This window comes from Neolamprologus multifasciatus, chromosome 22 (assembly GCF_963576455.1).
Source record: "Neolamprologus multifasciatus chromosome 22, fNeoMul1.2, whole genome shotgun sequence".
In the NCBI taxonomy this organism is placed as follows: Eukaryota; Metazoa; Chordata; class Actinopteri; order Cichliformes; family Cichlidae; genus Neolamprologus; species Neolamprologus multifasciatus.
The window spans coordinates 20,449,427-20,471,599 of record NC_140459.1 but is presented as its reverse complement, the minus strand read 5'-3'; the positions used below and the strand labels follow the sequence as shown (position 1 = coordinate 20,471,599).

The window sequence follows — 22,173 nt, the reverse complement described above, 5'->3', positions numbered from 1 at the left end:
ACCCACCCGATCCACCCACAACCCGCCCCCACACCCCACCAGGACGAAGCCAGGGTCAAGGACACCTTTACATGGAGGTGACATTCAATCAAATAGTGAGATGACAGATGTGCCTCAGGAAAGGGAATATGGTACCCGTCCTTTCACCACTGAGGACGACCACATTTAATGAAGGATCCTGCGAACAACCATTTAGGACATCCTTTTGTGCCCTCATTCACTCACCTAATGAATGATGTACAATATAGGGGATGAAAATAAATAGGCAGCACGAAGGCCATGGCTAATATGACTGGTCTTCATTTACATCTTATTATCAATAAATTCTTCAGATAATTATATTAACAGTAACTGGAAATCCAGTGTACTTTATTACTTTTATTAAACTTTTAAACCACAAATTAGGAATTGCCTTGAGAATAGAGCTTCTTTGTATTTTGCTAGATAAAAGAGCAACAGAAGCAGCAATTTGTTGAAACGTTCAAATATACAGAGATACTGCAAAAACAGAAGGTGCAAGTCATTACTTTGTGTGACCACCTTTATTCTACAACACAGCCTGAACTCTCATAGAAAAACTTTTTTATGTAATTTCTTTAAATAGTCTTCAGGAATAGTTTTCCAGGCTTCTTGAACAACATTCAAATCTCTTCTTTGGATCCTGGCTGCCTTTTCTCCTTCTTTGTCAAGATGATCCTACTGTGGGACTCATGTAATGGACACAGATGAATGTATTGTAATAGATACTGGACCCCTGGGAAAAATGATTCTAAACGTATCTATGCCTGGAAGTGTCATTTGTCCAAGTGTGCAACAATACATTGCTTCAATAGCATTGAAGCTGGAATCTGGGGTGGCCAATCTATGACTGATAGAGTTCCCTTGGGTGCTTTTCTAGGTATGCTTTTACTACATTGGCAGTATGGTTGATCCCTCACAGATGGTATTACATGGTTGATAAAAATCAAATCCACAGTGGATCAGATTTCTGTCTTCACAATTCCATCAGTTTTCCTCTCAGCTGACCTCCGACGAAAATACTGACAATGATTTGAATTTGGATTTAACGCTCCATAACATTTATGTTCATTCCTGGTCTAATGAAATTTGATACCTTAACCTTTTCTCCATGTTTTCTCAGTAATTAAATGATAGTTACAATTATATTGTTACGTGCATTACAAAAGGTCTTCAGTTATCTGAGGACTGGTCAATAGAACAAAAAAAGCATCAAAAGTGTCCTCATTAGGATTTTTGTTGGTGTGTAGGACTGTAGCCTATAGTTGTATATTGTTAGCTGGTAATTATGTGACAGTGCATTTCAGGTCTTTTTACAGAATAACGACAAAGTAATATAACAGGTATCTTGATGCATGCTCAATCATCCAGGTGAGGAAATTCTTGAGTAATGACTCCAACGCTGGCTGTAGATAGTGGTTTTTTTTTGCCTCTTTTACTTTTTATTGGGATATTCGGCTAATAGCTCTCTGGGAAAAAACACGGTGCAAAAATGCTATTTTATACCTATCAAGCTGTTATCTTCAGCATTTTCTTTATAGATTCAACAAAGGAAGTGACAGGCTGCTATTAAAGTATATAAAATACAATTTTAATTAGGTACTTGCTAAGTTGTCTGCTAATCCCTTGAGTTGGGTGCCTTTTTAACATTTAATAATTTATAAATACAGTGTTACATGTCTTACCACAAAAAAAAAAAATCCTTTTACAGCTTCTAAAAAGGCCTGTTTGTATTAGCACGAAGCAGAAAAAACCCAAAGTCACATATGCATCATAGTCCACCAACTCTGCATAAATCTAATCCTTACACCCGGATCACATTAATTGCATAATGTAAATCCAATAATGATTACATAAAATTCATATTACAGTAATTAAGACAGACTACTGTTCTAGTTTAAGTTTCATAATGCAACATAACTAAAATACATCAAACTGCTGAGCATTACTGGAAAACTGGTTAATTGTAAAGCTATAATGACACATTTCATTGCACCACTGAAAAGAAGAGAATGAGACAGCGTAATTAGGAGTGATTGTTCTGCTACTGGCTGAAAAAAAAAGCTAAATGCTATAAAATGTGGATCCTTTTAGAAGATATACAATAATACAGTGTGCTGCACTAAAGCACTGCCATGCATTTAACATTCTCTTTACAGGGCAAGGTTCAGTGATTCCTTTTTTGAAGGAATAAACCCGCTAAACCTATTGTAAGTGGAAATCAACAACAAGGAAAGACTGGCACTACCCTGACAGTGGAAAAAAAAAATGGAGCCCATTTTCACCAAGTCCATGAAAACTAAGTTTCTTTTCAAACAGCTTATGGTATTAGAGAGCAGGTTTGCTGTTTTACAGACAGAAAAACAGAGAAGGGTGGGTGTGAGGAACCAAATAGCATCTACCACATAGTAAATAGAACAAATCTTTCTGTGGGACTATACGAGATTATCTTTGCAAGTGTTGGGGATTTATTCAAAACTGAAGGCCACCGAACCAGCATCGCCACCACAGCATCCTGCAGCGACATGCCATCCCATCCAGTTTGCATTTAGTTGGACCCTCATGTATTTTTCTATAAGACAATGATCCCAAACACACCTACAGGATGCGTAAGGTCTATTTGAACAAGAAGCAGAATGATGGGAGTGCCGGGCCAGATGTCCTGGCCTCCACAGTCACCTGACCTAAACCCAGTCGAGATGGTCTGGAATGAGATGGGCCGTCTCTTTTCCCCTCACCCCCAACTTGTTCATGCAAATGGCTGCACCTCTCAGTCCCTGGTTCTGTCAGAGGTTTCTTCCTGTTTAAAGGAAGTTTTTCCTTCCCACTGTTGCCAAGTGCTTGCTCGTTTGGGTTCTGATTGTTTTCTCTGTATCACTGTAGGGTCTCTACCTTACAGTAGAAAGTGCTTTGAGGCGACTGTTGTTGTGATTTGGCGCTATATAAATAAAACTCAATTTAATTGAATAATAATAATAATAACAATAACAATAATAATAACAATAATAATAATAATAACAATAACAATAACAATAACAATAATAATAATAATAATAATAATAATAAAAGATGTGTAAAGTATAATTTGAGAAATTATACTGAGGTGATATGACGGAACAGGTAAAACCCTTACCTGGAGTGGGTGTGGTCTCCTGTTTGTCATGCTCCTCGTGCCACTGCATAGTATGGTGGTAGCTTAGCATCACCTCCCACAATGCCTTACACAGATCTGTCAGGCAAGGAATGTAGCTGTCCGGGGTAATATGCTGCAGAGAGAGCAATAATGAAAAGGAGGTCACAAATAGCCTTTTTAGATGAATTCTTTACAAAACTTTGTGCTGTATTTCCTTAGCTCTATTGCACCTACTTTTAAAAGTGTGAAATAAAGATATGGGCTACTGAGATGGGCAAAACGGATTCCTGGCCGTCTTCTACATTACATCTAATTAAAGTCTGCTTATGCTAATCATCCAAGGACACTGCTGGAAAACACGTTCTGTGTCACAAGAAACACTTTCATGTTATGTAAGTGTTAATTAAAATAAGAAGTGATTAAAACAGGGACGGTACTGAGATGTAATCACAGAAACATAAAGAGCAGATTTAGAAATATTTGATGTGCACACTAGGCGAGCGATTAGACTTCAACGTGACCGTGTCACTGACTTCCACATTAATACAGAGACGACTTTTAAAACTTTAACTGCAACAGTGAAGTACGTATATGATGTCTGTGACAAAGTGATCCTTTTAGCAGGCGTGCAGGAAAGCAAAGGGATATCAACAATTTGTAGTTGCTGTGATAACAGCACTTCAGTTCAATTCAATTCAATTCAATTCAATTCAATTTTATTTATATAGCGCCAAATCACAACAAATGTCGCCTCAAGGCGCTTCATAGATACAGAGAAAAGCCCAACAATCATATGACCCCCTATGAGCAAGCACTTTGGCGACAGTGGGAAGGAAAAACTCCCTTTTAACAGGAAGAAACCTCCGGCAGAACCAGGCTCAGGGAGGGGCGGCCATCTGCTGCGACCGGTTCAGTCAAGCTCTAATACATTTTGTCTGATTTGTGTGCATCTGTACAACAAGCCCAGTGCTGCAGATATACATAATGTGATGTGGGTGGAAAATTAGTCTGGATCAAGATGAATACATCCACTTTAATATTCTTTTAGACCAAGCGCAATATTTTGTTAATATTCTGATCATTCTAATACAATAAGAAATCATTTATTAATCCCATGTCTTGGAAATTCCTTTGTTTCAGGAGCTAAAATGAATATCATGAAATTATAATAATTATTGTAATATTGACAGAAGTAGTAGTAGTAATAGTACTATAACGTATTCGGTATTATCCTGCAGATACACCTCATTCAGACATATATTGTATTGAACAGTGTGTTCAGTGACCCCAACTCCACCAAAGCCTCCCTAATGAATCTGTTGGTGTCTCCAGCTCCAGTGCTGCTTCCCCAATTCAATTCAATTTTTATTCAATTTTATTTTTAGAGCTCCAAATAACAACAACAGTCACCTGAAGATTCTTAATACTGTAAAGTAATGACTCCACACTAATACAAGGAAAACAAACGCATCTTTTTAAAAGCGTTACTTGTACCCAAGCTTATAAACAGGCTATAGAGGGACTTCTTACTGCATCACAAAGCAAGTTGGCAGTTTGCAATCCACTAAATTCAACCTGTGCCAATAAAAAAGAGAAAACAGATAAATATATCTTTAACTACAAACAGACTAACAGTGCCAATTAGATAGGTGTGCTCATGAACCTATGGCATTTCATGTTCTCCACCAGCACCACCATATCACAGCACCATGTTGCCAAGCAACCAGAGTGAGGGGTGTTTGAGTGCGAGGGTTAAGATCTTTAGCAGGGCTTAATGAGAAGAAGTAACCGCGACTGCACTCACAGAAAGTGTGAGTTTGGCAGTGATCTGCCCGTCACACCTGCAGTTATAAAAACATTATCTACAACATCACTGGAAGCAGTCATCAACCTCGCTGGACACATCCCTCTCCACGAGTTCAGTGATGAGAGCTGGGCACCTGCTCAGGATCTATTTTAGGCATTTGATTTTCTCAAGACAGTTTCCCATCATTATGCACATTTCAAATGCCAAGAAGTATCAGGGAGGGTTTGGAAAGAAAGTGCTGCTAAGTGAATTTCTCCCTTAATTGTGCGAGTGGGCATAAGCAGGAGCAAGCAGAAAAAAACACAAATGCCTCACATTTTACAAGACAAGAGAATGCAGTTTTCCTCGATCGAGGGACAGTCGCAAATCCCCGGCTCTCTCCCTCAAATGCTCAATAAACAAATGTACCTGCACATCATTAAACAAGCACCTCACAGAGAAGACTTTCTTCAATTCTGGCTCCCACTTTCACATTGCAGACTTATTGTATGAGTCTGGTTGGGTAAAAGCTGCAATATCTAACATTAGTTGAGTACAGAGATAACTGGTGTCCAGTCTTTGCACTTAAAGTTGCAGCGCAGCTTAAAATTACAGCTTATATTCTTAATAATCTCTGTGAAGTTTTGTTTGTACTTGGTGTGTTAGAAACAGATGGTTTTTCCTGGATTGCAGTCTTCTTGTGCACATTTAATTTTCAAAACAGATCCTGACCTCAATGCGATTTCACGAATGAGGCTTAACAAAATAGGATTCAGCATTTAGAATGAATTAATTTTAAAAAAAAACTTTGCAAAACTGTAATATTAATACAAAATCCAAATTTGCCAAAAGCAACAATTAAGAGCCCATGCTACGCAGTTGGTGACTTTTCCTGTTGCTTTTCAGACCACAGATATTCAGATACATTCACAAATCATTCAGGAGACTAAAGAGAGAACGATCTAATAAATTAGGCACCCTGGCATCCAAAATAAAACAAAACATTCCTCTGAGAGAACTGAGGGAAGTTTAAAAACGCAGCTAAACAGCTTCTGTGACAGGGTAATAAAAACAAACTACATGAGACCAATTTCCATCCTTAAGAGCTGGGATAATAAGATGCACATCGTTCTGCAGTAGATTAGTTTTATTTTGCAATGAGGCAATCTGGAGCAATAGTTAACAAAAAAGCTCTCCCACGATCGTGGCAGCGCTGCTCACTAAGAATAAGTAACATCTGGGGGTACAAATTCAGTCCAAGGCAATATGGTCAGTGATACAAAAATCCTAAAGGTTGTATTTTAAAAAAAGCAAACTCAAAGATTGTGGGACAGATGTCGCAATGATAATTAAAAAGAACGTTTCAAGACTCACTATCAGCTTCTACAGACCGCAAAGCTCATAATATGCAGCTATATTACACTATACCTCTGTTTTAAAGAAAAATCTGGGACACTGTAAAAAGTCTGTGTACAGACACAACAGACATAAAATTTCAAACAACAAAGGACTTATGTTTTTTTTCCAATGTGCTCATTTTGAATTTGATACTAGCAACATGCTTCACGGGGTGATCGTGGCTCAAGAGTTGGGAGTTCGCCTTGTAATCGGAAGGTTGCTGGTTCGAGCCCCAGCTTGGACAGTCTCGGTCGTTGTGTCCTTGGGCAAGACACTTCACCCGTTGCCTACTAGTGGTGGTCAGAGGACCCGGTGGCGCCAGTGTCCAGCAGTCTCGCCTCTGTCAGTGCGCCCCAGGGTGGCTGTAGCTACAATGTAGCTTGCCATCACCAGTGTGTGAATGGGTGGATGACAGGTTGTGTAAAGTGCTTTGGGGTCCTTAGGGACTAGTAAAAGCGCTATACAAATACAGGCCATTAACCATTCATAAAAAAAGGAAACTATTTTGCATCACGAAAGATGTCACATGCTGTAGTTTTGAAAAAGCAAATATTTCCACAGAGGTGTGCTGAATATGGTTTTACACTGTCTTGAGCAATATTTTAAAAAAGACAACACCTGGATGGCAACGTGTAAAAATCCTGTGTACTCCAATCAGCATTAATGGTGCTTTCAAAGAGGTGCAAGCTACCCAAAATACCACTGTACATTCTGACTTTTACAGTTCCCATCAATACATCAGATGTTATGATGGTTATCCACAACATCCAAAAATACCTTTTTATTCCTCATGACAGCTCCCACTTCAACTCGGTGCATCTCTGATGAAGTGGTGACAGACTTTTTTCATGTGTCCTCACTCTTTACCCCTTGAAAGCCTACTATGAGCAACCTTTGGTCCTCTTTTCTGAACTGAGCGGTTTCTCTCATATTTCAGGCCTGCTTATAGAAAATAATGACTGGATTTGCACCAGAGGTGGATGAGAGTGTTCTCTACCTATGCAGCTACCCTTGGACAAAACCAGAAACTACTGTAATCATTGTGAAATCCCATCTTTATTGATATATGCTGAGGTGTCAAATCTGAGTCGTCATCACATCTCCTCGCAAAAAGAATACATGTTTTTTTGTGTGTTATTTGGTTTGACTTGAATTTGTTAAACGGTTCACTGACGATGGGAATCAGAAGTGTTTCTGACCCCGTGTTCTAATTTTTACTATAGAATCGTGGCTCTTACATTCAGACGCTTCTAAGAATTTGTTGAATCTTTCAATATACTGCGGATCATAGATGAGAATTTGCAATTTTACACTCAGAAGATTTATTCCTGAATTGTTTAACTTCAGTATTTGTATTGAGTGGTGTACACTCCCCATGTCTATTTAAAACGACTCACCATCTCTGGAATCCTCTTCTTATACCCAATCATTTAGGCTAATTACTAAATCAGCCTAAACGACTGGAGTGTTGTAACAGAGGCCATCTAGGATTGAGAACATCTTTAGAAAAAAAACTTTCATGGGTCTCCTAAACAGTTACAGTGTTACCAATAACAAACCCTTTGAATTAAAGCTGAACATCTCAACTTTAATCACATCTTGGCTGATTTTAAATCCACTGTGGTGTGCAGAACCAAAAATTGATGGACCTAACTGTATGACATTTTGTAAATTATTGATTTAAATTATTGATTTAAAATAGCATCCCAGCATGTTAGAAATGAGTGTGTGCATGCTGGAAGGAATAAAACAAATATTTGCGTGAGCTCATTCTCATTAGATGCTATTTTTACTCTGACAGGCTGGATAAACATCATTACTATAATCACTATGGTTTACGAGCAAGAAATGTATCATATTTGTTATGAAGTGCCCAGTCCACCCTCATCACTTCTCCTGTGTGACGGTCTATGACTTCTGGACCGAACTAACCTATTTGAATCAAGAGATTCGTATAGACTAGGGGATTGATGGGAGGTGAGGCTATCCAATACTGATGAGATGTTGATGTAAAATTAATAAGACCTTTCACAATCAGAACTGACCTTTCTGAGTGCTCCCATTTGCCTTGAATTTTTAAGGCGCATAACTAAACGGTGAGTTCACAGGGGGAGATGTGGCTGTAACATTTCCTCAAATTTTATTTATCAGGGGAGGAGCCCGTAAAGTTTGCATTTCCACACAAAAACAACATTTCCCATTATTACAGGTCTAGACAAGCACAGAAAGTGGGATTTTATTACGTTTCTTATGAGCATGTCAAAAGTATTTATTCAAAGAGCACTGCTCATTTGCCTAAAACACATTTTCAGTGTAGTCTGAGCCAGAACAAGTATATTCTTCATATTTGTCAGACAGACCTTGGAAATAAGAACTGAGTGATCAATGTTGCAAAAATGGAACCACCTAGACATATATATTAGGGATGCAACAATACTCGTATCGATATTGATCCGTTCGATACAGTGCTTTCGGTTCGGTACGCATATGTATCGAACAATACAAATTTTTTAATTTATTTTATCAACTTTCCTTCGGACGATGCTGTCTGTGTTGAGTGCTCAGTGGATCTGCGCTCGACAGTGCAGCCTAGGCGGAGTAGTCGAACGCAGATTCACTGAGCGCAGGGCAAGCTAGCAGACAGAAGTTAAGCTCTCCTTGCAACATGGCAAATTGAACCTCCCCCACCCTCATTCAGATCTGGCGTTTGGAACTATTTTGGTTTTCATGTGATGTATGACCCTGAAGGTAAGCGCGTCATGGACAAAAGTAAAACAGTATGTCGGATGTGCCACGCAATGCTCAATTACATTGGTGGCAACTAGTGCGGTAGTGCAGTTAGCTCGTTAACGTGTTGGCCGTCCAGCCCCACGCATGGGGCGATCCGCGGTAGCTCGTTAACTGAGATTTGCCGTGTTGTGGCGTTAACATCATTTCAACGAGATTATCGCTGACAGCACTAGTGGGAACACAACGAATATGACTGCACATTTACGCTGACATCATCCTAGTGCAAAGATAAGTGGAAGCAGACAAAAACAACAAGCAGGCATGCTACAAACTTTACCCGAGTCATTTAGACAGCCGTTAGCACATGATTCTCCTTATGGGGACCTGATATGTTTAATATGCTGCTGAGAATATAGCCCAGAAGAAGCGTATAGTATAGCTTTTATTTTGGAAAGAGCCATTTCTCTGTAATAAACTCTCTTTTCCAAAGATGAGCGATTTCTCGATCAGATAGATTTATTATTTTATCCCCTTGTTGTTTCAGCAACATTAAATTTAAAAACTGTACGTTTGAGTTAAAATATATATTTATAATTTTAATAAATGACAAATTAAAAAGGCATGAACATTTTTTTGTATCGAAAAAATATCGAACCGTGACACCAAAGTATTGAACCGAACCGAACCGTGAATTTTGTGTATCGTTGCACCCCTAATATATATCTATATATATATATACATATATATAAATATATATATGTATATATAGAGAGAGGATAGTGACAAACCCTTTAAACATGCAGCATCTCCAAAAGGACAAACTTTCTTTAGATTTTCAGTACCTCTTCAAAAGCACCTCACTGCAGCTTGTCCATGAACCACATAAGCTATAGGTATATATTTCAAATAGGTACTTCACTGAATTGTCCTTTTGACATTTTCAAATGCAGATATAAGTGCACTAAATAAAATAACCTAATGTAGGGAGTCAAAACAAAACACTTGATCTTCATATGGTGTCAGTGAAGCAAAGGAACTGCACATGGGTGCTCACATGCCTCTTCATTTGAGTGTTTCTGAGCTGCCATATCGAACAGAAGACCGTAACGACATCCTCAGAACTCTTCAATGGGTGAGTGTAGGTACACTCTCTGAAGTGTACCTACACTCACCCGTAGTGTGCTCGTATTATGAGTGGAACCATTCAGGCGACACAATATGCTGACAGAGACTCCATCAAACGGAAGTAAATAGTAGGATGTGCAGGTTTCTGTGTATCGTGACTGACAGTTATAATAAATAGCTGCTTGGTCTGGATTAGAAAAAAAGGAGGCAAGGAAGAAGACTAAGAAGAATAAAATCAGTTATGTCTTGAGGGAAGAATGATTTTTTTCACTGTGTATAAAAGAAATTCCTACATACAAGCAGTCGCTTTTCAAATGGGTGAAGGAACACATTCATCCAAAAGAATCTTTGACCTGGAACCCATTTACAGACAGGAAAATAAGCTCCTCTCAGGCCATTTACCAGCAGGGGTAGAAGAACATGCATGAACAGAGAGAAATACACAGGAAAAAGGGGTAGAAGAGATGAAAACAGAAAGCAAGCGCATGTAGCTCAAAGGTAAGAGGTAAAGGACAGGCCATGGTGTATATAAGCATACAGGAAATACCCTGGGTAAAAGCTGTGCATTCACAGCAACAGCAGACGTATAAGGAGAAACTGTATCCTCGGATAAGGCTTGGGATAACCTTTATCTATACCTTCATATGCTGTACCCTCTATGTTGCAGGCCAGGCGTGAGGACATATTTTCTGAGGATGTCACGTCACCTCCAATACTGACAAAATACCAACTCTGTCTGTCTCGAGAGAGAGAGAGACGCTCGAGCTATATCAAGGTTGACAGGACAGTGAGGCACTGTGAATTAGCTGGCAATATGAGCTAAGTGAGTCCTCACAAATGACATTTTAATGTAACAGAGGTGACCTTAACATGTAGCGTAGGAGGGCAGTGGGGGCTGTGCCGCATTAATGTGCCAGACAAGCTTTAAAAAAGCTCTTTACAGACAGTAAAGTTACTTTTTCCGAGCAGCATGGAGTGTTTATTTTCTCTTTGTTTTTTCACATTTCTGCATTTAAACAGGCGGCACAGCAGCATTACCAACAATATCCTGTGCTCTTCTACACACCTGACAGGTCAGCTGTTGCACACAGACTGCAGGTTTATAGAGTGAACTTTTTTTTTTTTGATAAAGTATTCCTTCTGTGGATGAATCCTGAGCTCCGTCAGGTCAGTGTTACATTTCAGCATCTTTACGGTGCTATACGAGATGAAGTTGTGAAGGTGACACCCCCGTGCTATACTTCTAGTAGTATCTCTCCATTCAGAAAGTTTGGATTTTCTAGCCAAAATATGATGATCACAATAACTAAGAGCATTCCTCGATGTCTGACTGAAGATTACACCCTTGGGTGAGAGTGTAACTCACTCCCAGCATGTTCATGATGAATTGGCCAAGTTATGGCTTGCTGGGCATGAAATGTGATTTATTTCGATCTGAATGGAAAGAAAAAGACAGACAGAGCGAGATCTGAGGAATGTGGGCCAGTATGGAGACCCTCCTCCCCCAAGTAAAAAGCACTGCTGCTGCTGCAGTGCATTGAGTCTGTATTGTGACCAAGATTAATTATCTCACAGTGAAAGGCTACAATACACTATGCTTCTCACTGAAGTAATAACTTCTTTACTTTCAATCATGTTCTCCGTGCTCTTCTCTCCTCCTTAATTCAACTTTTACGAAAATCTGACAAACCACTGCAAGAGAATGAGAACGTATTCGAGTGAGTATTTGTGTATCCAGCACAATGCACTGGTTTCATGCTTTATTCAGGATCTCATCATACTGACTAAAAGAAAAAGGCTTTCGCGCTAACCATCTGAAGCGGACTTAATCCTTTATATAGCAAAAAAGGTGCTCATAACACTGAACAAACAGATAGCACCAGCTCCTTACCGTGCACAGGTCCTTATACTGCATCTTCTGGAACTTGGTATCGGCATTGCCGGCGCACAGCTCCACGTATCCCAGCACAACTTGGAACACTGTGTTGTGGATGGCCTGGGTGAAGTGCATGTGTAACTGGTCCATAGCAGTCTGCAGAGAGAGCCAAACACACTGTTAGGAAAACTATTACACCAAGATGTCACTGTCAGTCTGCCAGTGTGGCTCTGTGAAAAGGCAAACAGCAGGGAAATTGCAAATCACACTTCTTGGAACACATATTGTATACTTAATGTTTCTAGTTTCACACTATGGCACAGAGGAAAATGAGGATAGCTGCGTACTCTGGGAACTGCAATGTTCCAGTCAAAGTTGCTTTTTTTTTTTTTTTTTTTTAAAGTGTAGTTTGCTGCTGTAACAGGTAATTAATGAAGTCATAAGGAAATTGCAGAAAAACACATTGACAGACAGACATGTTTGTGACGCATGCTGTGTTTCAGCAGAGCTAGCAGCCTCCAGCTCCGCTCACTCGTCGCACTATTAATTTCATGTGACACACCTGAAGCCATTTTGTTGAAATCATTTATCATAAGAGCATTATGACTCGAGGGGGGGGATAATCCACAATTATTCGCTTGCTACTTAAACACTGCCTACAAATAACCTGCTGTTATTTACTTTTCGGTGAACTCCCCACTGAGCCTCTTCCATCTCCGCTGTGCTTTTGTTTGAATTCGACTACAGGTAATGACATTTCTTCTATATACAGATCCAGCAAACATGAGGTAGTGTAAGCATTTATCTGGAGGTATATTCGTGCCCACCTGGTGACTGTAAATTCAATACTCCCCTCCCTTAAATAAAAAAAAAAGAAACAGACACACACAAACAAAAAAATACTGTTTTTGTCTCCACATACCCCCGTGGGGAATATTCTATTGATGCTCAACATCAATATTGTCTGCCTGCTGTTTGATCGTGGGCAGGTAGCTCACAGTGAAAAGATCCCAGTGACAAATATGGGAAGAAAACAACAACAGCAAAGCGAGGGCTTTAAAACAAAATGAGCTAAAGCGGAATTTTCACACAAAGTAGGCTCATTTAACATAAAATAGTGATTAAATATATTGATTTATTACCTTAACTGTTTTGTTAAAGATTTTCTTGTAATAGTAATTCCAAAAGATACTCATAACTAAGATTTTACAAAAAAAAAATGCAAAAAAGCACTTATCTTTCAAAAAAAACCCAAAAAACTATAGTTATGCAGTCAGTTTGTGTCTGCTATAATTTATTCTTTTCTAAAGTCAATTTACATTTACCCCCAATTTACTGTCTTGCAGCTCCTACCCACCGTCTCACTGTGGGACCCTTGAGAAACGAGGACACAACAGTCGCAGGAGACGTGGGAAGAGTATTGAGCAAAGCCCTAGGTAATGGGTGTTGCAGTGCAATTAGATTTCTTACTAAAAGCTCATGACCACGAAATGTAGCTCCCCCCAAAATCCGCTGTGAAACCCTGCTGGCACAAAAGTCATTTAAACATGTCTTCTCTTCTTTCTCGGGGAGTTTCACTTCATCTGACCCAAAAACACAAGAGGAAAAAAAAGAAAATACTGGCTGTACAATGTCTAGACTGTAGAAGAGGGGGAAAAAAAGGGAAGTAACTAAGGCAAACCGCCCTCGTGATAATAAACCTCGTTTTCAGTTTAACGTGAGCCTCGGCGATTGTAGCGTTATGTATGGCGGAAAATAAAATTTAAAAAATCAGCATGAGTCCCCTTTAGTAGGCATAAATATCAATAAACTCCATGTCCAGACTCATTATTTTGCCGCTTCTTCTCCCAAACAAGCAGAAGAATTAAACAGATAAATGGGATAAAGCGATCTGTCAGACTATTTAGCTTGAATGAAACCGGCCCATCACAGCTAGGTAATGACTGCCAAGAGACTATTGTAATGGGGGGGATGCAAATGGTTTGGCACGGTTTGCTACAGTTTGTTAGGCATTTTGTGAGGCTGATTACTACCTTCAGACAGTTAATTTGTGTAAAAAGAAACCATTTAAAAGAGCGCTTTTGTCTGCAATGTAGCAAAAACAAAATTTGAGATGAAGATAAAGAAAATGACTAACTGAGATAAACACAGACACAACAACAGCAACAGCAGCTCCTTAGTTTGCTTGTGTGTCCTGTAAATCATCCTTAACACAATGACTGTACGGAATCATTCATTCTCAACAAAGCAAGTTTCTCAGGTTGTGAGGATATTCAGCACGTTAGCAGATACACTGCTCTCTGCTTTCTAATTTCGTCTTTAACTTTGCAAAACTAACACTGGCGTGTGGACAAGGTGCCATAATGGGATTTTGCGAAACCTCTTCACACTAATGCACCAAAATCCAGCAGACTGACTAACATTTTAAAGCTTTACAATAAGATATCGTGTTTGCAGAAGGTTCATCTTCTCAGTGTAACTCGATTTCAGGCGGGAACATGGGAGCAAAAGTTGAAAAAACAGGCAGGAGTTACTAATAAAAGATATTACCAGTGTCATTCAAGGTTAAAGTCGATTATAGTGTCTCCCTGAGAAACTGCTGTAATTTTTTTGTTTTGGTTCTTAACATAAAGACTTTACAGCTTCAAATAAACTAAACATGTCCCAGGCAAACACTGTTTGTTTTGAATATTGGATCATTTTGGAAAATTTTGATGTGGCCATGCTCATTCAGAGAAACTAAAATATGCTTTATTTCAAGGGGAAAACACAAAATGTACAAGCTGGTTTAAAAATACACTCCTTTAATTAAAAAGGTGTAATAACATTAATAACAAAGAAAAACTTTACTAAAGCAAAACTCCATTCTTATGTTTTTCTTGGCTCTAACCAAACTATTTCTGGATTTTCCTTTTATCTAAAAGGTAAAAAAAAAAGAACAAAGTTGCAAACATGAGGGACCAACTTTAGCAGCTAATTGGACAAACTCCCGAAGTAGCAGAGGAGTGCACAAAGGAAAACAACAGCATCAAGGACAGAAACTGAAAGGATGGAGTTATCTTTCAGGTCCACACAAAAAAATCCCCATAAGAGCAAAAGACAAAGTCAAATGAAAGAAAAGTTGCAGCAAACAAAGAAAATAAGCAGGTTATTGTCAATCCATGTTTAGCCATTACTGCTGACCCTTGCAGGCCAGTCAAACCACTGACCTGTGTTTTCCCCAGTAGTGTGTAGGCCAGCTGGACCTTGGTGTAGTGCGAGACATCGAAGTGCTTACAAGTCTTCGACAGAGCGACGTCAAGCTGCTCCTGGAGCCAGAAATAGGCAGATGACAAAGAGGGAAAAAGGGCCAAAGTAAGGGGAAAGGGGGGGAATAAAAAGAGAGGGATTATCATTCTTAAGACCAGGGATTTAGATATGGACGTGCAGTTGTAAAGCTATCACACACAGCCAAGGGCAGGTAATTGGATGTGGATGTGAGTGTGAGTGTGTGTCTAAGACTTTGACAAAGAGATAAGGGGAGGCAAGGAAAGTTAGCACGAGAGTGTGTAATGTGTAACAATAAGCTGACCTCAAAGAGCACAGCGCCGATAAAGGCTAAATGATCAATCGCCTTGCATCGCAAATCATTTTCTCATGCCTTAAAAAGCAAAAAAACTAGAACTGCACGACAGGAAGTAACTAGTCAGTAAAGTAATTAAGAGGGCCAGATGACTACGTATACAACATATGCTGGGGACGCGTATATTCATACATTTCAAAGACCGTCTTAGATGCACAATAGATGGTCCAAGTGCTTCTGACTGTAGTAGCTTTATGATTTTAAAGGATTTTGCATCACTTCTTAACTAACTCATGCTGACAGGTAAACAAACGAGCACACAGGCAGGTGGATGTGCACACGAGCACGTCTCCTTCTTGTTTACGGACAAAACTGTAAGTAATTAATCTACTCAGGCACAGCAGCAGGCGTAAAGAGAAAATTGCCTTGCATACCATTTATTACACACACACACACACACACATGCACGCACACATATCACGACACAGCCAGAGATGAAACAGATAATTTACTATGCCTGCACACTCATAATAACGACTTTTCTGAATGTGTCAATATTTGGCAGACCCAGAATAAGAAAGGCAAACTATGAAAAAATGTCAAAATGAAGCATAAATTGCTTCTTTCAGATCAAGGCTTCTGGAAAATGATGAGGTTAGAACTCCATATTACACACTGCTAAGCGTCCTTTTACTGCTCTCTGCTAATGGAATTAGAGACGAAGCATGGACACACATACCTCGATCTGCTCCAGAGTGTCTTGTAGTTTGGAATTCAACTCGCTGTGGAGGGGAAATAAGAAGGGGGGAAAAAGAAGGTGGATGAGAAAATATAATTTTTTAGTTAAGACATTTAATTGCTGTCAATTACATTTTCTGATCTGTTTGAAATGACAACAAATATTACAAAATGTCCATCACAAATGACTCTAAACCAAATGCACACCATTTTTAACCATTTAACTTCATTTCAGCTGTAAAAAAAAAAACAATAACAAACAATACTGAAGATCAAATTATGAATGAATTAGTTCAACTAATTGGTTTATTTAAAAAAAAAAAAAGGAAAATCACTGATGGATGAAAACCAAGTTTGGAAATATGTGTGCCAGTGAAATAAACTGTGAATGCTGATAGTGTGTGTTTCTGTGCAAGCATCATGCTATCTGAGATACAAAATGCCCACGCATCCTTGGAGCGCGCTCAGATTTCGACTCATCCTGGCGAACACTTTCAACTCTGAAGCTGAGAAGTATCAACAGGAAACATGACTATTTTGCAGATCCCAAGACTCCGATTAAATTCCCTTGTGACTTCCCCGCCACTGCATCCATTCATAATCACCCTCTGTTTCACTGTTTTCCTGCCTCTGTCTCTGCTTTGCTCGGGGTCTTTTTCAGGTCAGCCTGCTCTTATGTTGTGCCTTGTGAGTGTGTAGTTGCCCAAGGGAGAGTGTGTCCTTAACAAATTGCTAATTAAGCATCTAGCTACAGTGAGGGATAGGCAGGGAGTCCGCAAAGGGACAGAAGCTGCACGTACCAGTTTGCAAAACAGGTGAATAAATGAGTCAGACACTTTAAAATTCGGTAATGTATCTACCTGTGTAGACATGCGTGTGCGTTTATAAGGTGCACAAAGCTAAATGCGGGTGTTTAGACCGAAAAAAAAGGCAGAGATGAGAATAAAAGTTAGGAAGGACTGATTTGCAGCAGCCAGCCTCAGTTTAACTTTCAGTGATGACTAAGCTGTTTACCACAGGTATGAGATACAGTCGGGGATGCAAATGCGTAACAGCAACGATAACATCAGAAACTCTTGGCCACAATATGAAAAAGGAAGTCACAGCCAATTCCTCTATGATTAAAAGCCAAGATAAAGAAAATTAGTTGGAAGGCAGCTAGAAAGCAGGCTCATCCAGAGGGATGAACTGATCAATGCCAATGAATCTGAATGTACACAGGAAAGGCCCAAAGTAGAGCAAGACTAAGAACATCCACCAGAAGGGCAGAGGCCAGGATGATAAATGCCCCTGTGGTGGCTGGGTGTGGTTTTTGCTTAGCTGCAGGAGGAGAGGTGGGGCAGAGTGATTCGGGGAGTAGTGCCAGGTTGAGCTCAGCAGCACAGCTGCTGCACATTTGCTAATCTGCTTCTTCCTTTTTATGCGGTAGCACGCTGGGAGCTGGACTGACACATGCAGAGTCAAACACACACGTACACAGCCCTGTATGAAAGACCGGTTAAGACTCGTGTGTGATCTGTAAGCCAGGTACTGTAGCCTCTAGTGGAGCACAGTTTGCATTTGTTATAACGTGTGTGTGTGTGTGTGTGTGTGTGTGTGTGTGTGTGTGTGTGTGTGTGTGTGTGTGTGTGTGTGTGTGTGTGTGCGTGCGTGTGCGTGAGAGAGACAAAATAAAGACTGTAAGAGGCCAAGCTGATCCCTGATTGATTCTGTGCAGAGGTGAACTCATGAAACATTAAAGTGTATTATGTGGCAGTGCAGAGTAACAGGAGCTAAACTGCGAGCTAAAAAGTACTGAGAGAGCATAAAAGAAAAATATAATCATTAGCAGTGTAGGCTGACGCGAGCACAACCTCGGTTGCTTTTTTCTTTAGTGGCAGACCTCAAATATCACCAAACACAGAAGCTGTTTTCAGTGTGTACCTTGGCTGTCTACCTTGCTAGCTGCAAACTTCTGCAAGTTCAGAGGTTTTTGGACAAAGACAATTTTAGTAGATTTTGCCTCTGCACACCACATTTAAATCAAATAATCAATATCTGACTGAAGTGCAGACTTTCAGCTTTGATTCAAAGGGTTTTTAAAGGGTAGTGCATTAAGTGTTTAAAAATTACAGCTATTTTTTAATACTTAGCTCCCCATTTTCAGAGGCTTTAAAGTAGCTAGAAAGCTGACTGACATACAGGTTTCTTCGCCAGGTTAGACCTGTTATCTCACTACATTAAGACAAATTAGGCAGATAAAAGATCTGGAGTTGATCCCAAGTGTTGAACTTGCATTTCGTAGCTGTTCACAGGAACTCTTGATATAAGGTTGAAAGACATGTTAGTACAAGTGAAGGAGGCCTCCATTAACTAAATAAACCTTTGAGAGAGACAGCCAAAGTAGCCAGAGTAGCCAAATCCACAATCTAGTGTATTCTTAAAAAGAGGACAAGCTCAAATCATTTCCTTTCACAACATCCATCCAAGTAAGGAATGCTGTCAAAGAGGTAGGTGCATCATTATCAAGGTCTACAACCAAGAGGCGCCTTCATGAATATAAATGTAGCAATATGCAGTTGTTAAACAAGAACAGGAAGGTTAGATTAACATTTGCCAGAAAACATCTAAAAGAGTCTGGACAGTCTGGAAAAAATTATCTGAACAAATGAAACCATGATGAACTTCCACCAGAATGATGGAAAGAGAAAATTATGGAAAAGGAGAGAAACAGCTCCTGATCCCAAGTATAAAACATCATCTAACATGTATGGCTTCCAGTGCACCCAGGTCACTGGTGTTTATAGATGAAGTGACTGCTGATAGAAGAAGCAAGATGAATTGTGAAGTGGACAGGGCTATGCTCTCTGCTCATATTCAGCCAAATACTGCAAAACTCAGTGCTTCACAGCGCAAGTGGATATCCAAAGCAAACAGCAAAGGCAACCTAAGAGTTTCTCAAAGCAAAGAAATGTGATAGTCACCTGATCTCAACCCAATAAAGCAGCTTTTCAGTTACTGAAGACAAACCTGAAAGCAGAGAGACCCATAAAAAAGCAGCTATGGCCTGGCGGAGCATCCCACGTGGGGAAACACAGCATTTGATGATGTCCATGAGTTCAAGACTTCAAGCAGTCACCGACTACATTTTTTACCCAAGTATTAAAAATAATCCTTGTATTTAAAATTCAATTCATTTTGTCCATTTCAGTTTAAAACTCGGAGTACGTGTAAAGAAATGGCTGTAATTCCTGAACAGCAGTTAGGTCATTTTTTAGTCTTTTGGTTTAGTTTACAGCAGTGGACTGAATGCATGATATCCAGTAAGCTAAATTGGCTGATTTAATCATGCATTACTGAAGCCTTAAACGAGTCTCTAAACCTAGCTTAAGCACACTTGGCACAAATTTTTTGACCTCTTGGTTGTTGAGATCTACAAGAAGTCAATGAGAGCCAATCACCTGCTACTGTTCAGTCCTTCTCCTCTGTATGCGTCACTGTCCAGTACATACGGTTTAATGCACAGATGCAGCTCCTCCCTACATACTGGCAGTCATTGCTGATCAGACAGAATGCATAAATAACAGATGAGCAGGAAAAACCTAATTAGCAATCTGTTCCCCGCAGGGAAAACAAGCATTGAAACATAGTTTGATGGAATTTAGGAGGGTTTTTTTCACCCCATTTTCACTAATAACTGGCGAAAGGTGTCCATAGAGCCTTGGGGCTAGTTTCTTCACACTGACTTGATGACTCACTAAAACAGACAATGTGTGTTGTGCTTTCAAGGATCTGCAGGATCCTCAGATTTTGTGAGAGTGACATTTTTGCTGGAGTTATAATAGCCACTGCACAACACAGGTAGAAAGGCAACAAAGAAGCAGGGAAAGACCTCGGAAGAGTGAAAGATGGGGGAGAGGGGATGGCAGTTGCTAGAAGTATGCCAGACAGAAAGCAGCTGAGGTTTGTGGAAAGCTAAAAGAGAAGAGGGTAAGTAGGAATCAGTTGAAAGATAAAGGAGTTTAGAAAGAAAAGCAGCGGGGAAAATTGATCCTGTCAGATTGTCAGAATGTGCTTTTTTTCAGGTACAAGATTTTATGTAATATTTCCTGAGGTATTTTGCAACTAACATCTTTATTGGAGTTCTGCATGGGTACTATTATAACTTGCTGGCTCCAAGGTAACACCAAAAGCTGATACAATGTAATGGATTATTCAGTAACGCTTGTAAATTTTATCAGATTTCTGAGTCACTTTCCTTTTTTATTTTGCTTTTTGTTAATTTATTACTTTGTTTTCCGGACTAAAACTTATGCAAACCTTGGATATAGATGTATACGCTCTGATTAATCTGATAAACTGAGTATTTAGTACAGCAGCTAACATCAAAACCCAGTTAGATCCAAATATTAAAGAGAGACATGTCTCACTAAAACTGGTTTGCTGGAAATTAAGATATGATCGATACTTTCTGCTTATTATTGGAAAGGGCAAGCTACAAATCAATGAAAATGTTACTTCTTTCCCCCTTGGATGCCTACTAGGGGTAACCTAGTGGAAACTGAGCGGTTTCTGTCATATTTCAGGCATCCAGAACAAAATGACTACGTGTGCATCAGAAATCCGAGTGATCTCCGCCTACACAGGTTACTATGGACACCCTTGGACTAATCCAGACATCGTTATTGGTACATATTAAGGTGTCAAGTCTTGTCATTAAGGGAACGGGGTTGGTCGCCTTTATCATCTTCCTTCCAAACTTATAAAGCACCAGAAAAAGTAACAAGCCACAGATACAGAAATGGGCAGAGAAACTACAAAAAAAAAAAAAAAAAAAAAAAATCCATCAGACCAAAGAAACTGAGCTGACTCTGAATATGCTCGGGGGGTAGGGGGTGGGGGTACCCCTTTATCATGATCTCTAAAGCATAGCAAGTAAACACAAATTCAAGTGACACACTATTACTCGTGACGCTTGCTTGCTGATGTTGGGCAGGCTGCTTTAAACTGTTCACATGCTGAGCTGTACTTCTCCTGCACAATAAAACAAACACATCTAGCACAATCTTTCTATTTCTGCAGAATCATGATGGCAGCAGGCAGCAACTATATGCACGACATACCTTAATTGTGTAATAGTCAAATAATTTTACTTTGACAGAAGAAAACACACACACAAGCTCAGACTAGACACCGCCTTTGTAATTCTAAGATCACAGTGGAGTTCACATTTCGTGAATACAATGCTGGATACATGGGGGTCCTTAAGCTGCCTAAAAGCTGCCTGAAGAAAATGGACCGAGACAGCCATTTAAGTACCTTCATGGGCAGACAATATTGACTTTTAAAGGGTAAGGAACAAATGGAGTCAAACGAAGAGTGGGCATGACAAATGTACAACATTCAGCAGTCAATGAAAAAGCATCGCTACAAGGTTAAATGGAAGTGTAGCAGACGGGCTATGGGCTGCCTAAGGGGTATGGACAGAAAGTGCAGTTTGTTACTGCGCAGCATGACAGATGTGTAATCAGTGTACCCATGTTATAAACTGCATACACTGAGGAGGAAGAAACAGTGGAAGAATTTAAAAAAAACAGCACGAGTGTGAAGAGCAAGCAAACTTCCACTGCAAGAACAAGTTTTAAGATGATCACAAACGAGTTACTGCACTGATAGGCTTCTTGTGGTGGGTGTTGACACTGGTGGCAAATGGTGCAAGGTCTAATCCACACACCCACAGTCGAGCACATTTAAAGAGCATCACTTTCGAAATGAAACTGCAATAATGATAAATTAATGACGGTGGAAACAGGGGTGATAGCTACATG

At 39.7% G+C, this 22,173-nt stretch overlaps 1 protein-coding gene across 2 annotated transcripts in view; it reads right to left on the bottom strand.

The window, feature by feature from the left end:
- The window catches only part of vps50 (VPS50 EARP/GARPII complex subunit), a 129,047-nt gene that overhangs the window by 65,574 nt on the left and 41,300 nt on the right, over positions 1-22,173 (bottom strand). For both annotated transcript variants that reach the window (XM_085147837.1, XM_085147838.1), the window contains exons 10-13: positions 16,368-16,410; positions 15,276-15,374; positions 12,082-12,222; positions 3,152-3,284 (exon numbers count right to left, since the gene is read on the bottom strand). In XM_085147837.1, coding sequence (XP_085003963.1) covers positions 3,152-3,284; positions 12,082-12,222; positions 15,276-15,374; positions 16,368-16,410 — 416 coding nt within the window. The remainder of the gene's footprint in view (positions 1-3,151; positions 3,285-12,081; positions 12,223-15,275; positions 15,375-16,367; positions 16,411-22,173) is intronic.